Source organism: Paramormyrops kingsleyae, chromosome 19 (assembly GCF_048594095.1).
Source record: "Paramormyrops kingsleyae isolate MSU_618 chromosome 19, PKINGS_0.4, whole genome shotgun sequence".
NCBI classification, from domain to species: Eukaryota; Metazoa; Chordata; class Actinopteri; order Osteoglossiformes; family Mormyridae; genus Paramormyrops; species Paramormyrops kingsleyae.
Genome location: NC_132815.1, coordinates 22,794,428 through 22,816,461, shown reverse-complemented (window position 1 = coordinate 22,816,461; position 22,034 = coordinate 22,794,428). Strand labels below are relative to the sequence as shown.

General features: G+C 41.5%; 1 protein-coding gene across 2 annotated transcripts; it reads right to left on the bottom strand.

The window, feature by feature from the left end:
- Positions 1-2,095: 2,095 nt before the first annotated feature.
- Positions 2,096-21,198, bottom strand: emilin1a (elastin microfibril interfacer 1a). Of its 2 annotated transcripts, none has more exons than XM_023806723.2 (8): positions 21,129-21,198; positions 11,551-11,676; positions 7,557-7,771; positions 5,297-7,381; positions 4,572-4,697; positions 4,275-4,292; positions 3,980-4,114; positions 2,096-3,781 (listed from the first exon to the last, which is right to left on the bottom strand). In XM_023806723.2, exons 3-8 carry the CDS (start codon positions 7,756-7,758, stop codon positions 3,459-3,461), a joined length of 2,889 nt encoding a protein of 962 aa, XP_023662491.1. In that variant the 5' UTR covers positions 7,759-7,771; positions 11,551-11,676; positions 21,129-21,198; the 3' UTR covers positions 2,096-3,458. The 2 variants fall into 2 exon arrangements, with proteins under 2 accessions (XP_023662491.1, XP_023662490.1); XM_023806722.2 differs by lacking the exon at positions 21,129-21,198 and adding an exon at positions 20,476-21,115.
- Between the last annotated feature and the right edge of the window lie 836 nt (positions 21,199-22,034).

The window sequence follows — 22,034 nt, the reverse complement described above, 5'->3', positions numbered from 1 at the left end:
GTAGCTCGACGGCCATACTTTTAACCCGACGTTTGCAAACGCGAGAAATATTCTCCGGTCCATGTTCGCACCCCTTCAATATCATGAAATGTATGTTAAACATTATTATTATTATTGCTACGCAAAATTATATCGCTGAGTATCAAAATAATACCATGTCCATTTTTTTATGTCTTTGAAAATGGGAAAGGGTGCAAATTATTCTATTAAAAATTGGTTAAGGAATAAGAGGGCCTATTGTTATAAAAGTTAACAATTTAGCCACAAGATGTCAGTAGTGTAACACCCAAAATGAACGGAAATAATAATGATAATGATACATGAAAAATAATAATAATAATAATAATAATAAAAGTAATAGTAGTAGTAATTTAGTAAATAAAGTAAGAAGAAAGAATTATTTCATTGTACTCTGTAAACTGTTCTTTGTACATATGAAAATAAAACTTTGAATCCTTGAATCATGGTAGTGGTAGTAACCCTATACTGGAACACTATACTGACTCCTGTATAAAATGTCATGTTGACATCAATGATTGATGCACATTTTACTTCTAAGCTATAACTGGATAGCCTAAGCAGTAACAGAAAAGAGAAGGATGGATGAGAATATAGTTGAGTAACGTGAAACAATGTTACAACAGAGCAGCAGCAGCAAAGGGCGACATGATGGTTAGGCTGTAAAATAACTTTCGGCTGTACCAATGTCTCCTTCCAATCAGCAAACGCCATGGCAGCTTGAGAACCGTATCACTTTTGTTGGATGTTTTCTGCTTCAATTCACACATGACAGCTTGTCAGTTTCTATGAAATTGGGGAAAAAAACATAACTGCAAGACCAAAACCAAATCCTGACCCATAAAGAAAGCTGTGGTTTCCATTGTTTTACTGCTCTCACTGTTCAGGCTTTGGAGCACAGCTCACAGACCTACTGGGGAATATCGTGCTGGTTCTGTGCAAAGATAAACAGGAAATCTGATGTTCTGCTGTGCTGCCTCAGTAGGCCTGGCAAGGAGAACATCTCCTACTCACATTCAGAACTGATACAATGATTTATCAAAAAACATATCGTTATTATAAAAACTATGACAGGCACACTAAAAATACACCACTACTCCAAGATCACTGTCGTTTTTCTTTCATTCATAATATTAATGTTTGTCATGTGTTTTGTATTTGCTTATCTATTATTTGCCTTTTCATGCAATCTCTGTGTCTCTCTAAAAATGCCCTTTAGTGTACTTCAGAGTTCTAGTTTAGCAATTACAGAAACACAAAAGCTACCAAGATCTCCTTTTCTGCAACAGAATGAATTTTGTTAAATGAGAAGTCCTGGCCCAGCTGCTGTAGATTTTCCACATCTTTCAGCTGTGAGAAGAAATCAGCGCTGCTCACAAATGGCTTCTTCACAGACAGTGTTTTTCTAATCTTCCTGTAGAGCTCCCCTCAGTTCCCCTACCAGAATACAGGCTATAGACCAGCTCCTGCAGGTGTGAAAAAAAGACAAAGAGAGAATCCTCCATCTTGTTGGCCTAACTGTTGACACATACCCAGAAAAAAAAAATCAGGGCTCCATGAACTTATGGGCTAGTTTCCAAATCACATTCTTGGATGAGGCTTTGGAAAAACAGAGCAGTTTTGCAGTTTTTAGGCTATTCTCTCTACTAGGCTCTATCCAGTGTGTATTGTGCATACTGTATGTTGCAAGTAACATGGCTGCTAAGGGCCCAGTGTTGTGACCTCAAGATGGCAGGTTTCAGAGGAGCCCTGAGTAAAATCTTAATTGTTTTGTAACATGCTTGACTTTTCTTTGAAAACATACGCACCAGGATAACAGCCAACTTAACATTCTGTGCCAAAATACCCAGGTCTTGTGTAAAGTCTGGTCCATGTACCGCAGCAAGTCAACACATTCAGTACAGTTACTGAGCTCACAAACACACAACATATTTTCTTTATTCAACTCTGCTTTTGTGAGCCACGTTTTCTAAAATGGCTCCTTGTGTCAGACCTACAACTAAACATCTGTTTGTATTTGATTGTTAATGTTGGTTAGATAGGATCAGGAAAAATCAGAAAATTAGTTAAAAGGAGCTGAGTAAAATTAAATATCTTTATTTGAATCACACATAGCGCCAACAAACACATTTCAGATAACTGAAAAGTCATATAAAACAAATTTAACGAAAAATTTACAGCCAATTTTGAGATTGCACAGTGCACAGAAACACTTCACTTTCACCATGTTTTATCCAAAGAATGCGTTTAACAACAGTTCTGTTTGCTGGTGCAAGATATTTCTGCTACTTTATATATAGCAAATCAGTGTGGAAACTTGTATTCGGTTTTGGTTTGATTCATGCTTTTCACTTAAGTTAGTTTATTATGAGGATGTCGGAGTGGAATCATCTCACTGTAGATCATCGAGGCACCAGTGAGAATGTCTTTGCTCAAGCTTAAGCAAGAGGCTGCCACGTTCAACTCTCTTCGTTACTGAGGTATTTGAGATCCTACAGAAGACGACAAACCTCAGTCGTATCCACCAAGGGAGGTCGAGCGCATTAATGGATCCTTATACGGTTGTTTAAAAGGCTTTGCTTATAGTAAGCGCACAATCTTCGGCTGTTGGTCGAAAAGCTGTGTGACTAAGACCCTGCTACAGCTTTTACGAAAAGATGTCACATATAAAATATTCTTTATTTTTGATTATGATTATAAACACACAACCATACCTTCACATGAATTACTTCAGTTTCTTAAAAGTAAGTTTTCAGCTGGAAAAATATTGCATGGTGTTTGAATAAATAGTAAATCATTGTTATAACAATGATCATCTTCACCCCAGCATAAAAAAGAGCATGGCTATGAATCTAAGGTTTGAACGGTAGGAAAATACTTTAGTCAGCCAGTTCTGAAACTTTCCCCTCTTCTGCCAGAGCACAGGGTTTGTTTAATTCTTTTTTTTACGGTAAACAGATAGGGAAAAGAATCAGAGCACACAGAAGTACACAGAAGTAAAAACTTATTAAAAATATACATTTTTGTTCACAATATCTTGAAAAAAATACTGACACAGTCTTCGTTGCTTTCTGAACATTTTTGGCAAGGCGTGTCAGGAGATTGCAAGATCATACGGCTGACTTTGGCAGATAATTCATAACACTTGTATCTATAGTGCATGAAAAAATTGACGATAAAGACCTGCAGTGTCAGTTGTCTCAGCTTCCTTTCAGATAAGCAGTATTTCCGGAAGTATACACATCTTCTTCAGATGTTTCTCGTAATATTCGCTTCATACAGTGACACTAGTATTAAATCATCATTGTGACTGAAAACTATCCTCTCCTCTTCCTTCTTCTGTGATCGGGCCAGAAACCGTGCTTTATGGTCTGGCCACATCATTTTGGAGGGAGTCGCAGTCTCTGCATGTCAATGCTGTTCCTGCACATCGGGGTGTATTATGCATCCTTATATAGTAGCATCCCACTGAAGATGGTGAGAGGTTCCACAGAGTAGGCCAGCTTGCCCATGACTAGGTCAATACAGACAGTATCTCCCTCCTTCAGGGCTAAGATTATGTTAAAGACAGCAAGAGACCCGGGTGTAGGTTTGGCCTCCGCTGTGGGCTTATTCTCCAGGCCCTCCGGTTGATACCCAGCAGAGTCCACACGTGCTACACCATAGTTTGACTTGGACAGCACAGCCTCGATCTTCTTGTTTTTATGACCTGTCAAGATGGCGCTAAAGAAGTACCTTCCCTCCACTGGTGCTGTGAAGATCCCTGAAGGAAAAGGAAGGATTACACAGAAATTATATTAATACCCCATGAGCAGGCACTACTTGAAGGACTTCAGGTCTTACATCAACAACAGAAGGTTCTGAAATGACAGCAAAATGTACAGTAAAAGCACTACATTAGACAGTCCTCTCTCTAGCTCAAGGTTGAACTTCTTTTGACGTGATACTATCGGTGCTTTACCTGTGCTTGCATCATAGTGACTTCCCTCATTAACTAAGACCTTGTCAAAAATGATGGTTCCTGAGCTGAGCTGGGGGTGGGTGAGGGCGGCCGAGAAGGACAGTCGAGGGACATCTGCATCACTTCCTGGAGATCCTGGAGACAGGAGAGTGGTATTGGGAAAACAAAGGATTTGTGCACGTAATTGTGTTGGGTTAACATCAGGAAAGAGAAACCATTTTTTCTGAGGAAGTCACAGCATATGACAGCAAACATTAGCATCCATGAGGATAATAAGGATCATTAAATGGCATACCTTGTTCACCTCTGAGGCCTGAAATAGCATAAAAAATAAATAATGATTAGTGGTCTGATGTGTGCACAGCTGGACAAATCTCCATATTTTTCATTCACCTGTCATATTCTTTTGCATGAAACCTTTGTAAAATGATGACGAGACAATGATAAGATTTAGGAGATAAAGGTCAAAATTCAACATGAATTGGGTGCTGTCAGTATTAACTTTAGCTTGTCCAAGGTTATTCAGCCGGCTACTGTTTCTGGTACGATTATCAACATTAATGTAGAGTGGGAGGTTATAGACCAACTATACCTGGTGGTCCCATGTGACCTGGTAAACCTGGCAATCCTATTGGCCCATCGCTGCCTGGTGGACCCATTGGTCCTAAAGGCCCTTCAGGTCCTGTTTCTCCCTGAGGCCCAGGAGGTCCAGGCAGACCTGTCAGAAACAAAGAAGGGTTCCGTTCAGTTCAGAATACACCACTTTACTTGATAGAGCACAAATAACATAGTAGTACACTCTTACTTAACGTATTAATTAACCACAAACTAAATTATGTACTCATGCCATGTTCATTCATCATTAATCAATTGTAACAGTTCATGTATTCATGCAGTTACTATATTTGTTCATGGTTTGTACTTTAGTAGTAACTGAGTTACAATGTTACGTGTGCCCTCTCAAGTAATGTTACAATAAACTTGTTTGTTTGAATTATGTCATGTTAAGCTGCATCAATAGGTTACAAGGAGTTTTCAACAAAATATTTAAATGGCATGTTGTAAGAAGGTCAAGATATAAATGTCCATGTAGACCAGGGGTGGGCAATCTTATCCGCAAAGGGTCGGTGTATTTGCAGGTTTTTGGGGTGACCTTTAGGTCAGCTGTTCAAACCCAGGTGTGAGGACTCTTCAGCCAATCAGTCCTCTAATTAGTGACCTAATTAGGGAGTTGCAGCGAAAACCCACATACACAGCGGCCCTTTGCGGATAAGATTGGCCACCCCTGATGTAGACATACATAAAAATGTTTCCTACCAACAAAGTCTTGGTTTGAGAAATTCAGGAACTCCTGAAGGATGTGTAGCATGGAAGAATTAAGGTGCCTAATGTTCCGATGGATTCCATCCAATTGAGTTTTCTGGATTTCGTCAATGAATCCACTGTGGGAGATGACGGTGGTGTTGATATCACTGACACAACTCCAAAGACTGGTGACATGCTTGTTCAGCCCCTCTTTGATCTTTTGCAGGTTGTCAGAGATGGAATCCAAGCGACTACAGACATTCTCCATCTTAGACAATCTCTTCTCTAGTCCTTCTCCAGATCGTTTGCAGTCACCCATCTCAAAACCGAACCGATGGATCTCCTGACCCACCCGGTCAAAGCGGTTCTTACTTTCCTCCACATGCTCGCTCATCTCCTGCTGGATTTTGTCAATCTCAGAGATGATCTTGTCCTTGGTGTTGCTCAGATCTGTGATGACGCTGTCATGCTTTTGAACACTGTGTTCAAGCCCCTTCAGTGTGTCGTTGATGGAGCTAAATGTCAGAATAACCTCAGACAGCTCTCCCTGGATGGCCTTCAAATTCCCATGTGATGTACTGCCAATGACACTGTGTCCATCCAATGGCTTCTCTGGACCCAGATCTCCCTCCTCAGTTGGTTGCTCCAAGGTAATTTTGCACTGACGACTACACTTCTCCACATCTTCCTTCAGACTCCCCACTTCTTCTTGTAGGGATGAGCACACCTGAGAACAAGTGCTTTCATCATTGTCTATTCTATTCCACATGTTATCTATTTGCGTCTGCCAATTGTTAAAAGCCCTGCTTGTGCTGTTTCTCAAAGAATTCACATCATCTTCACATGTTTTACTAAGATTTTGAATCCTTGTGACGATTCTATTGAAATGCTCCCCATTTTCCCCTGTGAGGGACTTAATCTTGCGAACATCATGACTGAGGTTCACAATTCTGTCATTCATTGAGTCACCTGTTATACTGAGATCCTTCAGCCTGGTATCAAACTTCTGAATTTCGTCCTCATTAGCAATTACCCTCCACTCCAGTGACTTCACAGTATCTTCGGTATCATCTCCTCTGCCTGTGCTGTCCTTGGATACACAGGAGTCCCTACAGAGGCTTACTGCTGAGTTTAATTTTTTGTCCATGTAAGATGTTATGTTCTCCAGTTCAACGACACACTTCTCATAGTCATAAACTTTGTTTTTTAGAGTCCCCACGTCGACCTCTAAATTTGTAATTTTGCTGCGATGCTCATTGAAGTGATGCATAAATAAATTATGGTGGTTATTTAGTTCCTTATGAAGGTAATCCTTCAAGTCATTCTCCATGTAAGCACAATTCTCCTCTGTCTTCTGCACTGTGCTATTCAGCCGTCGCTCCAAGTCATGCAAGTGGCTGTTGAACCTTTCTTCAGTCACCCTTGAGATGCCTCCAGCCCCACTGGTCCCAGTCAGTTCCTTTTCTAAACGGTCACTTAGGACATCATGGGCCTTCTCAGCTGAGCTCATCTTCCGCTCCATGTTGCTGAGTCTCCTGGTCAGGTCACTCACCTGGTCACAACAGGCTTGGGATCGCGTCGAATCCCTGCGCATGTTGTCTAGCATTTGCCCATGCTTCTGGTTTAGGGAGCTGACAAGTTTCTCCAAGGCAAGGATCCTCTCACGGTCCTTCTGTTGCTGCCACTGCAGGTCCTCAATGCCAGACTGGCAAGCGGCGCAGGACAAGCTCACTCGGTGCTCCAGCTCCCTCAAGATCTCCTCCTTCATCACTGAGAGTTGACTTCCATCTGGTATTTTCAGGTCATTGCTGCCACCCTTGCCATTAACAAGGTGGTTGTTAATGCTGACCAGCGTCTTGTCGTGGGCTCGGGTCATATTGTCCAGCTGATCCAGCTTGGCCTGGATGCTGTGGATGGTCTCTTTTATCTCTGGCTGTGCAGCATCTGCTGGGTTCTTGCCAGTGGTACCAGGCTTTCGCAGCTCCTCTTGGAACTTCTCGTTCATGCTCCGGAGAGTAGATTGCAAGTCGTGGAGATCTTTGGTTAAACTCTGGATCTTGTCCTCCAGCTGCTTCATCTTATCATAGTCACCTCTCCCTAGAGTGGAAAAGACCTGCAGGTCACACTCACTGCAGTTTAATCTTATAATTTGAGAAAGTCTATTTGAAATATAGGCATCTCTGCCTATCCAGTCACCGATTAAATATTGTGTTTAGTACTGGAATAACATACTGCAGTTGACGGTGGCATCATATGCAAAAAGCTGACATACCGTCTCGACCATTTTGACCCGGGTTAGTGCTGGAGCCAGCCTGTCCTGGACGGGATGGCTTGGGCCGAGGTCCAGCGGTGGAGATTTGGGTGATGGATGGCTCGTTTGGTCCCTCATTACAGTCGTCCCCAGAATAGCCATTACAGCATTTCCACTCCATTTCTGTCACCATCTTGTAAGCCACCTTGTACCGGGGCCTCATGTAGGTCCGATACCTGAAGTCGGCAAGATAGGGGAATGTTTCCACATTTTTATGTGCAGTAAACTGTAAACTCAACAGAAATCTTTCATCATCCAACTTCAACACAAGGCTAATGGATGAGACTGGAGCCTATCCCAGAATGCATCAGGCACCAAGCTGGGGAACACCCTGGGGGGGGTAGCAATTCATCACAGGCCAAATGTGCAATCTTACGCCAATATGTCTCATATTATTCAGTAATGATTTGGGGATTGTATAAAACTCAGACTTATTTTGTGAATAATTGTGATTAATTATTATTCAATCATCTGAAATTTACTTAATTAACAAATGTTCATTATAAATAGGCTGTAGTCTATTCATTATACATAAGCCTTTTGGGCGTAGATCCCAGAGGTGTGTGTAAAGGCTCTGTATAAGCAACCATGACAACCCTTTTTGATAAACAATGTATCCCATGGCAGATTTCCACTGCCATCTAATACCAGGCCGAACCCAAGACGGTTTTCCATTGTAAATTATCCGAGCCGTACCCAAGCCGTACCCGCGCCGTACCCACGACGTACCCAAGCCGTACCCAAGCCGTACCCACGCCGTACCCAAGCCGTAGCCAAGCCGTACCCAAGCCGTACCCACGCCGTACCCACGCCGTACCCAAGCCGTACCCGCGCTGACATGGCCCTGCTTATCACCAAAAGACAGAAAGCATGACCAAACCAAGCTGGTTGCATAATCACCAATATGGAGATATCAGTGTTCTACATTGATTTGCATTGATTATCTGAAGGAAAAAAGGACATGTTTTGTATATCATTCATTATTAATATCACATATTGCAAAGTATTGATGCATTCTTGATAACTTGGAACTTGAAAATTTCCAACCTCCTGCTTGAAAATGTACTATAGAACAGCTGAATAGAATGGATTCATAATGCAAATTTATGCAAGCCAATACTAATTATGCTAGTTTGATGCTAACACAACATGGCAATTCCCACAGACTAGTGCTAGCAGAAATTAACACACAGTTAAAAAATAATAACATTAATAATTGCAGAGGAGGAAAGTTCAGACCGAGAAAGTAAAAATCCAGACCAAGATTTTGTTTCAACTAACCAGTTGAGTACTCTGCCAATGTGACTATTTATATTAAACTGGTTAGTTGAAACAAAATCTTGGTCTGGATTAGTCCTTTTTGAACCTGAACTTTCCACCACTGAATAATTGCACGTAGCAAATCATAATGCACACCATGTGAAATGTAAATAAGCATCTCTTTGGTTTCATGTCACTGTTGCTCTCCTTTACCAAACTGACCCTGCTGCAGTGGAAAACCTAAGTGACCTGGAACTAGTAACCAGTGTCTCTTGATGATACAGCTTGGGTACAGCCTGGTTCCTGTATGCTAGTGGAAAACCTAAGTGACCTGGAACTAGTAACCAGTGTCTCTTGATGATACAGCTTGGGTACAGCCTGGTTCCTGTATGCTAGTGGAAAACCTAAGTGACCTGGAACTAGTAACCAGTGTCTCTTGATGATACAGCTTGGGTACAGCCTGGTTCCTGTATGCTAGTGGAAAAGTGCCGCTAGTATAAGGCTCCTCAACCATAGGTCTGGTTAAGCCATGAACTGAATGACGTCGCTAAGTTTGATAACCCCCTTTGTACTGTTAACAGCTTGTTTTTGAATGGTTACTGCACTGTAAGTCTTAACGTGATTGGTTGAGAGTATAACACGATGTGTAGACATGATGCATTGAGAATATACAGGTGGGAAGCATCTGGAGGTGGGAAGGAACAGCACTGCCCAATGAACTGCAGATCTGAGAAACCTCAAGCATATTTCCTGTTCCTGAGTTGTACTTGCTATATGGCAGGATTTCTTTCATTTCCAAAAGAAATTTAAAGTACCATATCCATTTCATAGTTAATGAAGGATATTTCGCATTTTTAGACCATTAATCACTTCTCGCTTTGCCTGCTGAAAAGCCATTATTGGGTGAAGCAAAACGTGGCTTCCAGCGTTTTCTGGCTCATTAGGGTCGCGTTTATTTTGTACGTCTTTTTCAGAGAGAAAATTATACGAAAAATCAAAAGCAAACCTAATTTCAGCTCAGACACGCAGTAAGAAAAACAACAAAAATACCACTGAAATACCTGTCTTGTAAAATACCTGATCTTGCCATTTAAATTTTAACTTTAATTTTAATTTAATTTTGCTTGGTTTCAAAATGAACATGTAAATTTATATACTTATTACCAATTTCCATTTACTCTGGGTTCCTAGTTGTAAAGGTTAACAAATAGATTGTATATAATTATTTAGTCTAAATTCTAACCATTGCTACTCTGATTTCCATTTATGACTTTTAAAAAAATGAAAAAAAACATTGCGCAACATCCTTATTCAGATGACCCTGGGCTGATTTTTTTTTTTAAAGTCAGCTGTTAATTTTTCCTGGTTGCAATGTACAATGCTGATCTAATTTCGAAGAATTTCCCATTTGCACAAAGAATGACTTATGATTACACTTAAGGCCCGTGTACAAAGCAGTCCAGAACTGCATTTTATTTTTACAACAGCAGAAGGAGGATTGCAAAACAAGGCAGTAATGGGCCATTACATTCCTATGACACGCACTTATTACGAATCACTTAAAAATAAAGGAAGCCTCTCCTTTTCTCTGCTATTAGAGAGGAAGAGGTAACGATATTAGTCACCTGCGTAATTCTTGCAGTGGTCTGACTGTGAATCTTGGAATTGTGTGTAGCCTCATTCTTAGCATAGCGCTCACTGTGTAGCCAATCTGGGAATGTGGGATTAAGCACTTACATCTGGATTGTACGTGTAGGCTGCCATCGGGGATCCAGAGCCAAGCGGCTGTTAACAAAAGACCTTTATGCATGCCCAGAACCCTCACAAAGAACTCTCCATCTGCACAGGTTTCCAGCACTCAACTGCTTCTCCCATCTTACCCATGAAAACACAGATCCTGTAGAAGAAGCACTGCTAAACACACTGGGTATTTACACCTTTCTACATTTCCCTGTGTTTGGCTTATGTAACCCAGCAGTGCTGTTCTGTCATAAAATCATCTGGCGCCATCTGTCTGGCTGCTGATATCCTCATTTACTACTCTCTCTTTATCTCCCCTCCCAGTGACAGGATGTGACACGCGCTTCAGCAATAAACTTCCTGTCTCCTCAAGCCGCCGCAAGTGGACAGCTAAGATTTAAACTATTGCTTTATGGCTGCAGCTGTTAATAATTTTGAAGAACCTCTGCAAACTATTTTTGCCCATGTATTTATTTAGTGTTATAGAATGCCAAGAGGTCTGCAGTGACTAAAACCTTTGATCACACAATTCCTTTCAAATAATACAATATCGTACAATAAGAGGTATCCACCGAGTTACATCCGGGTTATGTTCCGGAAGTGATGACATAAGTCAATCTGGACGTATCTCAACCATTAAAGAGCAGAGGTCAAATATACTGTATAACTTAAGATACAACATCACACACATTTGACCAAATGTTGGCACTGCAGTTGTTGTCTTTTGAGTCTTGCTGCATGCCGTGCAGATGGCAAAAGACGTCTGCTAAAATCCAGTATGTCTGCGTCGGATGTCGATCAGTAAATTTCATTAAGGCCCTTAAGAGATGTAAGCACAATCAGACACTGCTCAATAGGATGAAAGTCGATGGATGACTGTATATAAATTGGACACTTTTCGACTTAATATTTACTTACAGCCAAAGATGAAAGAGTTTAGTGGATGGATACTTACGACACAACCCGCGTGCACTGACCCTGTCCCCATGAGCAGGGCTGGTAGTCCGGCTTCACGTAGGTCTCCACTCCATCCTCCACTACGCAGCTCACCGTCCGCGTCACCACATATGCACACCAGTTCCTGTGGGGAGGAGGAGAGGTCAACATGGATATCCAGCAGGCATAGTGAGGGGCACTCCTGTTTCTTTAGGGGTCTTCGAAAGTTCCTGCCTGTAATTAGACTGGGGGCACCTTTGTTCGATTGCTGAGTGATTGTTGGCTTTATCAGTACTGTGGTCCTCAAGTAAAAAAAAAAAAACACATAAGACCTCAGTCATACCTGTTTCTCAATAAATTGCTTATTGATTTTTTAAGAACATTGCATAGAGTCATTTAAAATGTAACTAGGCCTAAATGCTTGTTGTGCTCTTCTGAAACAGAAAGGACACATGTCACTGCAGTCCCCCTGCTATGCTGAACAGAACCGCAAGGTGACCCTGATTCCCTGCTTCTTCTGTGAGTTCATACGCTTCTGCTTGGACTCCAAAGCCTCATCTTCCCCATGCAATAAGGATCATTTGATAATAATGAGCCCACTGAGACGATGTAACCCACTGGAGTGACTCCCGGCCATCAGCTCAGCAGGCCTTCGTACGTGTTCTTCAGACTGGTCTCAGCATGACAGAAAGAGAGCTGAGCCAGTTAAACAGCAGTCCTCGCCCCTCGGCCATGTGCAAACAGCTACAGTTGGCAAGCTAACATAAGCTTTGATCAGTGCCCCCTAGTGGCACAGACCTCTTATAACCGCTACACATTTTGCCGGGACCACCACTGCAAAGGAGCACAAATGTATGAGGTCTTCATTAATGACACATTAATAAGGAATCTTCCTGAAGAAGCACAGACAAACATCTGAATAGCATAAGGGTGTACCCCCAGCCTTATACACTATGCTATATGGTATAAAGTTTCAAGTTCTCCCATGAGCCTTACCACAATAAGGGGTTAGAAGAGCTTGTTGAAGAAAACCCATATTAACTGAAGGAGGGAATGCATATTCACACAAGAAGCAAAGGTTAACGCCAAATCTGTGAGCTTGGGCTGTGAGAGATCGTGTTACCCTCTGAGAATCATACCATAGCTAATTTTCCATTCCTGTTTCAGGAAAATTATCTCTGATTTACCCAATTTTAACTCTAAATAGCTAAAATGAGGACCCTGCTTGTATGCAGCTATTTTTGACTGCAAGGAGCTGAAAAACACTGGGGATAACAGCATCAATGAATACAATATATAGCTGCCAGTCAGGGCACAGTGACCAGCTTCTGTAATTATCCACTCGGTTAATTATGTGACAGTTATCATTTTGCTGTAACACCATGTCTCTGCTTTCCAGTATTTTCACTAGCTGTTCTGCAGCCGTTATTAGGAGTTTTCGCTTTTGACACACTCACAGTCCTCCATAATCCCATTCACCACAGGGTCAGGTCCAGATGGCCCACAGGAAAAAATGTTTCTTGGCAAGATTGCCTTTCCTCAATGTGCTGTCTCTCTGTGCCCAACACAAACTGTGATAACTCAATCTACCAGAGAAACCTCTTTCACGAGCTCCTCTAATCTCCACGCAGTTATAAATGCTGTTCCTTCATTGTCATATTTTCCAAGGAGCCACTAGCACACGTGACTGCCAGAGGTAACCGAGTTCATACTGTGACCTGCAGAACTTTCCAGGGACAGAGAAGCACTGGTTAATGTCTGGTTCAGGGTTCAATGACATTAAAGGAAAGCAATACCATGCTTAAGTGGCTAAAGTCTTCAGAAGCCAAGAATTCTATTTTTTTAAATGTTTGATTCACAAATCAGAACACGGGTAAAGCATATAGATCTTATTTGAAAACAGACTGAAAGATTCAGGCAATCCGATGGCTATAATTCATCTGCCTCAAAATGCATTTAGCCTTTCATTGTGCAGCTCAGTCATCAGCAATGTTAGAAAAAAATAAATAAGTGCCATTATGTCCAAATAAGAATCCCTGTGGATCCAGTGCAATGACTTTAAAAGTTCAATGAATACAATAAGCTTTCCTGCTGAGATTTTCTTCATGATGAGATTTTTTTGTGGCCCAGGGAGCTGTGTCGCGACCTCTGACCTCCTCCTGCTCCTTCAGTGTCCGATAGGCCAGTGTTCTGACCTCCAAGCAGATATGCATGAAGCAGCACAGCAGACTTCTGACAAGGCACAGATCGGGCCGCTGAACACTAGAGGGGTGAAGGATCCGATTCCCCTAGAGGCCGCACATTTCCTGGAAATTCCTGCAAGGAATTTATTTCAGAACGTGTGACTGAGAAACACTCCCTCTGTACTAAGATCGGTGCACGTGCAGCATAACTGAAACTATACATTCAATTCAATTCAAAGCATATTAGAAATATACTATATGTGCAACATCCTTCAACCAAATGGCTATTCAGACACAATATTCAGAAACAATATTCTTTAAGGCCTGTTAATATTCTTTGTGCAAAGAAAAAAAAATCATTGATTGTTTAGGAAGTCTCTGATGCTCTATATACATACTGTAGGAGAGAAAAGTCCATGTTAATTAAGGAACATTCTAAATAAGGCTGACATTCTTACAGATAAGCTATCAGATGCCCAAGCTTTGTCTTGTTCTGTCTTTTCTCACCCTCCCAGAATAGAAAATAAAAAACTATATAAATTACATCAGCAGGTCAGAAGACATTTCATTATTTTCATGTTAAAATATATTTCCCCCCAGTTTGACATTTATCATATTGCCACACTGTAAACTGCTGGGAATGTATATAAATTAACTGGAAAAGTGACTTGAAAGCATAGCGAGGTCTTACTCTGGAATCAAGTCAACATATTGCCACAATGTCCTGCCAAGCAGTGGAAAAAGGTCTGATTTACCTCCTTAACTCTCTCCAACGGTCTGGCTATATGCTGAAGGGGAGAGAGGCCAAAGTACAAAAATAAGGAAAAGCGGGGCTTTTTTGTTCCCTGCAGTCGCACTAACTTCCCCGCTTGAATGCCTGTTCTGAACATTTCTCATCATTTCCACTCACAGGAACAGTAGCTATTTGTATCTCCACTTTGCACTGCGCTGAATTACAGAGATTGCATCTGAGCAGGCTTGGGTTGAACAGCATGTGTGCATTTGTCAAAGGCATTTCTCAGAGGCCTTCTGTCCAGTCAGACAAGTTATAACGGGGAAGAAACAGTCGGAGTCATGTTTGTGTGTTAAAGTATTTATACAAGGTTAAAAAAATGATGACCATGATGGGAAGGATGGAAATAAATCAGAATGCAAAGCCATGTGTAGCTCCTAAAACCAGGTTACACGGCTGGTTGCCTGCAGGGGTATGAATAATCACTGCACTAGTGTGTTGGGTGAAAACAGCCTCAAGCACGAAAGTCGTCTTGGTATCGAAAACAAGCATCGACAGCAGAGAAACACAAAAAACGAAATCTCTAACGTTAGCCACTGACAATCAAAACTGACTGGCAGAGGTAAGACAAACTGCGATGTTAAATCTGATTCCTGCCTCTCTCCAAACGCTTGCGTTTTAACTCTGCAGGTAGTCGCTGCGAAGTTGAAGCGAAGGTTTCAGTGAGTTGAAACATAACTGCGCGTATCCTGTAATCACCGCCCACAAGATTCATCAAGATATTCCCCATCTGTTTCGGTTACAATAATGAATGTGAATGTCATTGCCATCTCACCATTACGCCCTGCTTCCCCCCACATAGAGCCGTAATGCTCGGGTTGCGAGATAACGGTAACTGCACCGTAATCTGTCAGCGCTACATGGGCTGCAGGCCGCTTAGTGCTGCTCCACACCAGAGCCCAGATCACCTCCTGCCTCACACTATGCCCATCTCATTATTTTTTACAGCACTGTTCCAGCATTATCAGAGTTGCTTAAGCACACTAAGCTCTATATTTTATGCAGCACTTAAGCCGTGCTACTTGCAATTACGACCTGGGAGGTATCACAGCAACCAAGACACAACGTTGTGATGTTTGCATCCCCTTTACTCCTGCAAGTAAAACACATAATAGGGAACGGACTCTACATCGGTCAGGTTCAGCTTTCCAAGAGCTTTTAAGACAATTTTGCTATTAACGAAACATTACTTTGTACCGAGTAGGTATACAAAGGTTTTAGTGTTTCTGGCCAAAGGCATAGGAGACAGTTATTGCTGAGACATTATAAATTATTTAAGTGCGTGCATGAATGTATAATTTATGCTACTAAATGCTACATAAAATGCTTCATATTTAAATCAGAAGAAAAATGTAAATTTAATAAATACATTCATGCTTCAATATGTACAATTGGACAATGAATGACTTCAGGCATTTTTGCAGTTTTCTAAACATTGCCCTAAGAGTTCAGGATTCACTGCTCATTCCGCTTAGCCAGTAAACAGTAATAGAGCACTGGGCAGGAGAGCATCCCAGACAGGATGCAGTACATCAGAGGGCAGTCAATCGGGGTGATTTAGAGAAACCCGAACATCAAACGGCAGGGTTCCGCACAACAGGAGGAAACTCACACAAATACAGGGACAACATGCAAACTCTACACACGCAGAACCTGGGGCTGGGATTCACACTCCTAACCCTGGGGGGGGGGAGGGGGTGTGAGGTTACTGTGTTATCCGCAAAACCACCCTGCAGCACTCATTATATCATGAAATGTACCACTGTAGTGCACGTGTTCTATGAAAAAGGTTAATTGCCAATTAAATAACCAGCACCCTGAGTTTATGGTAATAATCTCTTTAATAATCTAATTATTGAAAGTCCTTCATCGTGCCTCGTGTCATGCGGGGAGATTAAATTAACAGTGCCCACTGCCCCCCCCCAGAATCCACCGCCCCCCACACACATCCGACGGCCTACTCGCAGCCAGTGCATGTTGACTCTGCACGATCTTATTCACATTTTCCCACAGCCACTGGGGTCGTTTCAGAGCATTTAGCGGGAACTGCTGAGGATCCAAACAGAGACCCGGCCCGGCCCATTCCTAAGATGCCAGCGGGGCGGCCATAGCCATCATATGACCACTTAAACTGCGCAGGCGTTGCTCAGAAAAGATACATCCTCCAGACGCAGCTGCTTCTGAGTGGCCGATCCGTGCCAACCTTCATTTTAAGGTCTGTCAGCTAAAGCAAAAGCTGAAGGGAACTGAGGACACTGGTGTTTGCAGTGGGATGGGAATTGACAGCAGTATTTGTTTAGCATTAGGTACATGGTCTGGTCATTGATGTCAGGTATTATTACTAGGGCAGATAAAGGATATCACCGACAGCTTCAATCTAATCCATGTTTTCACTTGAGCTGCGGAACCAAACCGTTTTCCTGTCCAAACCACATCAAGAGAATAAGTCTTCAATATGGATGTTAGGCTGATTTAAGTGTACAAAGCGAATGTAATGTGGTCCCAAGTGAACTTCGGCTAGGCTGCCCTAATATGCAGATCACGGGAGTCTCAAGAACAAAACAATAACAATTTCATTATGTCCTTTATATTGTTATCTGAAGGAAACTACCTTTTTATAAGCAGAAAAGGACAAGGCTGACAGATGGGACCTTCAGATAAAAGCATAATATCTTGGTCTTCGGCCAAGTTTTTCAAATTAAAACCTTTATACATCTCAGTAAATCAATTTGACCTGAAATGCATGCATCACCTTATAGATTTTTGGTATTTTTAAGTATATACAAATATCTCCCCATTTACTATACCTACTTGTCCTAACGTGTGTGTGTGTATATGTGTATATATATGTCCACACACAGACATACACATACTTAACTACATATATTAACTTTATTATACTGATATGTTTTTTTTTATTTAAATAAAGAAAAACTTCAAAAAATTATTCAGTGTGAGATTATTTCCTAACAATAATACTCTTGAGGAACTTTTTTTTTCTTTTAACCCAGACCTCACCAATCACTTTTAATGACCGACTCCACTGGTAAATTATTTCAGGATGCTCGCTCATTAAACAGCATATTTTTAGACGAGACGGCCCAAAGCTCTCCTTGCCAGGAGTCCCAAGTAGCTCTTAAGGATGCAGCCAATGCTGCACAAAGTCTGCTAAGGAGGAGTCCTCTGCCATTCGCACACTTCCCATAATTCCATTTCATCACAGAGGCCCTGAAACAATAACATGCACCATATTGGCATGTTCTGCCGGACGCCGTGACCATGCCTGTGCGCTGTTGTCCCTGGTACCTGATGGCACTCATGGCTACAAGCATTGACCGAAATTAATATAACACAATGCAGGCTTGCAGATAAATAAACTAACTAGATGCGTTTATGTTTGATACACATTGTATATGATTACCTTCTCTGCTACATTTGGCTATTTTTTACCAGTCAGTGAAACAGGTTTTAAACACATTCAAACTCCAAAGCATTTAGTTAATGTTTTGCTATATGTTATTGCTTTGGTTTACCCAAGTGTCACAAGGTCACAAATCTGCACCTCGTGTGTAACTCTTTCAAATCTCCTTCCATCTTTCCATTTAGCTTCGTCTGGCTAACATGCGCTAACTTCTAACTTCTTAATGCTTAAGATACGCTGGCATGACGCCATGAGCGCCGGCCGCTCAGGGAGAGCACCGTCACTCTCTGTGGTCACATGTCTCCCAAGAGGGCTTCGGGGAATCCGGTGTGTCTCTGGGTTTTGGGAACCGTCCTGCGGCAAGGAGCCAGGTTCAAACGCCCATGGGGGGCACAGGGAGCCGCAGGCCTTTGCTGTTAACACTGTGACATCCCGTCTGACAGGCCCCCAGCTGAGAGCCAGCTGACGGACGCAGCCCTCAGGAACATCCCCCACCCCAATTCCAGTTTTATGACCACATCTCCCCTAAAGCAGAAACACTGCTCTGTTTGAAACACTGACTGTTAAGATTTTGTCATTACCGACAACTGAATTTAATTTCCAACAATGCGCTAAGATTTCGGAAATAATTTTTTAATTGGAGAATTCTGTTGAAAGTGAAGTGTTCAAACTAAAAAAAAGAAACCGTAGACTCCAGACGAGCAGCCAGCACATCTGTCCAAACAAATGCTCAGGCCGCTACAGCAGGACCCGCATTCTCTGGGCCCTGGATGGGGGTGTGAGCGTGAGCTCTGGGGGGGGATTCGTCTGCTGCTGTCTCCCCAAGTGCCCGTGTCGCAGGGCTGGAGGGGCGTCCCACATGACACGTGTGCTGACAGCAGAGGGGTTGGGGTGACATTCCAGGAGGGGGTTTCACAGCGTCTGCTCTATTTAAATTCTCTGGAGGTGCTCCCCAAACAGGCACGGCACGCAAGTTAAGCCTTTCAAACGAACTCAGTCAAACGAGCTGCACTTAACACCACGTACAGTTGGCACAGCCTCTGCAGTACGCCACCACTAAGCAAGCCCCGCAGGGCCAGCGTACAGCCACAGAGACCCACCAAAGGCCAGCAAGGCCAAACTCTGATATGGCTTGTTGTCTCCCACATACCTGTTATTTGAAATTAGTGAAATTACTTTAAAAAAACCTTGAGTTACATCAGCTCAGAGGTCTGGAGGCCCCAATCACATCACCGTCTGAGAAGTTTCCACATCACACCCAGCTAATTACATGACACCAGTACATTTCCTCAAAGGACGCTTGTTGGCTTGGGGAAAGCAGCACATTATATTTAATGGCACAGTAATTCTCCTATAAGCTAAAAAGCTAATGGCTAATAGCTTACTGTAAATCTGGCTCAGAATTAGCCTGCATATACTCCATTATTAATCTGTAACCCTCCCTTTTAACCCAATCTTAATCTCCTTCTTGGGTTAGAACCTAGCTGTTATCTTTCTGTCACTAGTTGCCAAAACACTTATTTGAACTAAACAACATCCACGTTTTTGTGCAATGGTAATATATTAATGTTTCAATATTTTATCACTTTAATACAGCATATATTCCCTAAAATAACTACAAGATTTTTGGTAACACTTTATGAATTATAACACACATTATGAATGCTCTATGAAGCTTTCATCTATAATGCACTATAAATAGCTTCATAATGCATTATAATGGTAAGTATGATGCACAATGAATGAATTTATAGTGCAGTATACATGACAGCATTGATAATGCACAATAAACATGGCTATAATATGTTATGCCTTTTTCTAAATATTTATAGCCGTGATTGTAATACTTTATGAATGCATTATAATCCATCATGAAGGTATCTATAATGCATTTATATGACAGCTTTAAGTAAAGTGTTATCGCATTTTTTATGTACCTGCAGCGCACACTTGTTTTCAGGTTTATTCTCTATTTGTTTAATTTTCCTGGAAATACAGTGAAGGATTCGGTCGTGTTATATTAGGCAGCGCTTTAAATGCTTAACACTATCATTTCCTCTGGGGCCTCGTATACTCAGTCTGTTAAGGATAGCGATCTGTCTCTTTTATGCTCTTTGAATTCCTTGTATTGTCTTCAAATTTCTTATAAAATCATAATTGTCACTTGCCAAATTTTATTTTGCCATATTCGTCATAATCACACGAAGACAGGAAAAACACTAAACGGGATCAAAAACGAAACAACTTTTATATCACCTTCTTCCACTCTCAGTCATTCTAAATAGTTAATAAGGCGCAATTTCCCGTGTTTTCTTGCATTAGGCAATTTATTTGACAGAATTTTAAGGTTGCTAAATTCGGGACTGTTTGTAATGTCAGTAAACGTATTTCGATTAACATTTTAACTTATATAGCCTAATGGATATACTTTTACATATTACACTACACAGTACGCGACCTAAATAAAAGCAAATGTTGAAAAACAAATGTAAATTTCTGATTTAAATTAGTTCAGTGAAAAGGGAAAATTTACAAAAAATACTGTACCTGTGTCTGCTCGCTGCTCTTGCCCCATTCTGCGTCTGGGGTTGATTTTGCCCCCCGAAAGAATTATATCGACTAGAAAAGGATGCGCTCCAGACTGTGCCCCATAAAAACGTAAAAACTAAGAAAATATATAGAATAGATACTGCCATCCCTAGAAAAAAAGCTCACACTATAGATTCCAACACACACTTATATTCCAAAAATACCCGTAAAAAAACAAGAGATCGCCTGTTTCCAAAGAACACTCCAAGTTTTCCAGATCCCAGAAATGAATCGTAAACCGTAACGTGGAAATCCGTGGTGACGCACGCTGCCACTTTCGAGTACGTGAAGTTCATGCTATTTTTCCATAATGATTTTCTTGGTTACTGTCCAAGGAAAATATTTAATTTGTCTATTTATTGGTCGTTTTACATTCAAAATGATATTTTATTATCTCAAGCAAATAATATAAATAATGAGAGTCATATGAAATTATTTTCCACTGAAGTAGCCTGAAGACTTCACTCCCGATAAGTTCAGTGTTATTCGTACGAAGTGGTGGTAATACTCACGGAACTACAAAACATTGGCCTTCCTCTATGCTTTAACATATACCAAATCTCTCTCTCTCTCTCTCGCTCTCTCTCTCGCTCTCTCAGGCATATACTCACTCTTCCCGTCCTCTCTGTGCTCCCCCACCGGTACCCGCTACACTCCTATCCTACGCTTCCAAAAAGTTCGCCCATGAGGATTACAGAAAAAAACCTCCCACATTTTAGTTATCAGCGTAGAGAATCATACACAGGAAAGTTCCGATTATCTAAATGAAAGCAAACCGCAACGTGTTTTATAGAAGTCTTTATTAGATGGGCAGCCTATATCCAAGTCAATTTATTTATTTATTTTTTAGGATAAAGCTGTGTTTTTTATATTTTCTGTGCTATGACTTCAGTTTAAACATCTGTTTTTGATTAAGCACCCTTTTCAGGGCGAACTGTTGAACAATAAAACTTTCTGTGCACTTTCTGTCATCATTGTTAGATTATTATTATTATTTTTATTATTATTATTTTGCAAGTAAGACCCCTGTTAAAATGCCATTATCAGCTCCTCATGCCTCTCTGTCATGTGGATTTTATGGATATCAGTATGAAGATGGACAGGTTATTTTAATTGACCTTTAACTGACCTGTTCGCCTCCGGTTGTTTTCACCAATAGACTGATTGATGTGGTCCTTCATGCTGCCGTCGCTCTGCCTTACCTCCGGTCATCCCCCTGGAGGGAGCTGAGGTAAAATATCCTCTCCTTTCCAGTGACACAGATTTCTTGCTGGAGAAATGCTCATATGCTCTGGTCACATTGCCATAGCTGCCTTATTTTCTCCATCGTTAATCATGCGGCCTGTTCACCGGACCTGCTTCCTCCCAGCCCTGGGCTTCGCTCAAAGCCTTGTTAAAGAAACAGTGGCCACTTCTTGTATTCCTCTGGCAGAACTGATTATGGGACACTTGGAATGACACGCCTTTGCACTTCTAAGAATAGACTTACTATTTAAGTCAGTATTGTTCAACAGTTG

Coding starts and splice junctions, on each gene's coding strand:
- emilin1a (XM_023806722.2), bottom strand. CDS start 20,624: ATGGCAGTATCTATTCTATATATTTTCTTAGTTTTTACGTTTTTATGG. Junction 4,698..5,296: donor CTCAAACCAAGACTTTGTTG/GTAGGAAACATT, acceptor TGTTTCTGACAG/GTCTGCCTGGACCTCCTGGG. Junction 3,782..3,979: donor TCACTATGATGCAAGCACAG/GTAAAGCACCGA, acceptor CTTTTCCTTCAG/GGATCTTCACAGCACCAGTG.